The sequence below is a fragment of the Callorhinus ursinus genome, unplaced genomic scaffold, assembly GCF_003265705.2.
Source record: "Callorhinus ursinus isolate GAN/ISIS: 27379988/994484 unplaced genomic scaffold, GSC_fseal_2.0 scaffold88, whole genome shotgun sequence".
In the NCBI taxonomy this organism is placed as follows: Eukaryota; Metazoa; Chordata; class Mammalia; order Carnivora; family Otariidae; genus Callorhinus; species Callorhinus ursinus.
In genome coordinates this window covers 1,447,994-1,449,936 of record NW_027397150.1, presented here as the reverse complement: position 1 = coordinate 1,449,936, position 1,943 = coordinate 1,447,994, and the positions used below count along the sequence as shown (strand labels likewise).

Here is a 1,943-nt window from a genome sequence, read left to right as displayed (position 1 = left end):
TCGGTCGGGGTGGGGGTGCCAGCCCACGGAGGAGACCTGGGCAGAGCAGCCGGAGTTCCTTAAATCACCCAGATGTCCAGGGACGAGGGGGGATGGGATGTGAAAAATGGGGGCTCTTCTGCAATCCTCAATATCCAGGAAGCGACTTTTACGGTTTTTGCTTTATGCTTCTCAACCAGTTTGTCAACTGGTAATCAGAGCCTGTGTCTGACATCGCTGCCTAGGGTCCACACGGGTAGGAGCAGGCTCACGGTAAATGAATGGAGTGAATTTTTTTTTATTGTCATATGAAATATGGCCTAGAAAGTGTTATGTGTAAATAATGGAGAACTTGTTTTTTCAGTGCTTCTGGTTTTCATGCTGAGGCCAGGTTCGGAGTCCATAAATTCCTGTGATAGATACTATATATTTTTCCCATCCTCACTACCAGCTCACTGTCCCTTATGCCAAGGGTAAAAGGAACAAGGTCTAACCTGATAGTACAGCTCCCGAATAGTCTTTCTCTTACTTGGTTTTCATCAAGCCTGGTAAGCCCCTCTATTGGTCTTAGGGTATCCCTCCATCTCTTATTCTTTTCCTTCCTTGTTTTACCCTATCCCTCCCCTCTCCAGTTGCTGCCTAGACCAGGTACCTGGTGCCTCTTAGCTGACAGGCTCCCTCACTGCACCCCTTCAGCAAACTGTTAGTTTTATGGAGACTGCCAGCACCTAAGAGAGAGGCTTTTTGCCTAAAGCTCTGAGCAAGGCATCCTTGACCTCTTTGCTCCTCAGGCTGTATCCAACAGGGTTCAGTAGGGGGGTGACGACTGTGTAGGTCACGGAGATGAGTCTGTCCTGCAGGGAATTTGGGGATTTGGGTTTGAGGTAGATGAAGGAGGTGCCGCCATAGTGGACAATGACCATGCTGAGGTGGGAGGCGCAGGTAGCAAAAGCCTTTTTTCGGCCCTCAGCGGATGCCATCTTGAGGATGGTGGAGACAATCAGGACGTAGGAGATGACACTCAGCACCATGGGCAGAGCAAGGATGCACAGACTGATGAGCAAAGTAATAAATTCTTTGATGGTGGTATCAGCACAGGGCAACTTCATTAGGGGCCGGATGTCACAGAAGAAGTGGGAGTTGGTGTTGGCATCACAGAAGGGCAGGCTGAACACAGAAGACACCTGAATGATGGCTGTGCTCAGGCCAATGCTCCAGGATCCACCTGCCAACTGTATATAGGTCTTTTTGCCCATGAGGACCGAGTACCGTAGGGGGTTGCAGATGGCCACATAGCGGTCGTACCCCATGGCCGTGAGCAGGAAGCAGTTGTTGATGCCGAAGGTGAGATAGAAGAAGAGCTGAGTGGCACAGTCTGGAATGGAGATGGCTTGTTGGGGGCTCAGGAGACTGGACAGCATCTGGGGGATGATGGCCATGGTGTGACAGGTCTCAGAAATGGACAGGACACTCAGGAAGAAGTACCTGGGTGTGTGAAGCTGACGGTTGAGGTGGATAACCGTCAAGATGATGGCATTGCTCGCCAGGGTCAACAGGTACAAGACCAGAAAGACCACAGAGAGACTGAGTCCGTGCTGCCGCCCAAAAAGGTGAACGCTGTCACAGCAGTGAAGTTGGGTCTTGGCATCAAGGAGAGTCTGGGTCTGAAAGAGACGAAGCGGGAAGTTTGAATATCCAGGCTGGAAACAGGAGGCTGGTCCAGGGTCCTCACTGGCCATGTGCAGGGACTCAAAATGGGTGTTGCTCCAGGTTTCCGAAGCTCTCTGTTTTCAGACACTGGCCGGGTTCTCCAGGACTTCCCAAGGTTCTCAGGGACCTGGCACTGGGGGCCGATGCAGGGGGTTGGGGAAGAGAGTAAATATGTACGGAGAGTGGTAGAAGCACCTCACGTGCTTGGCTGGAATAGATGCAGAGCAGAGAAGTCTCTAGTGCACAGTGTTGGA

At 51.5% G+C, this 1,943-nt stretch overlaps 1 protein-coding gene across 1 annotated transcript; it reads right to left on the bottom strand.

Annotated features, from left to right (window-relative positions):
• Positions 1-707: 707 nt before the first annotated feature.
• On the bottom strand, positions 708-1,627 carry LOC112814935 (olfactory receptor 10J4-like). The gene is given in 2 exon segments (XM_025860704.2): positions 708-1,570; positions 1,573-1,627. Coding segments are annotated over 2 exon segments (918 nt in total).
• Between the last annotated feature and the right edge of the window lie 316 nt (positions 1,628-1,943).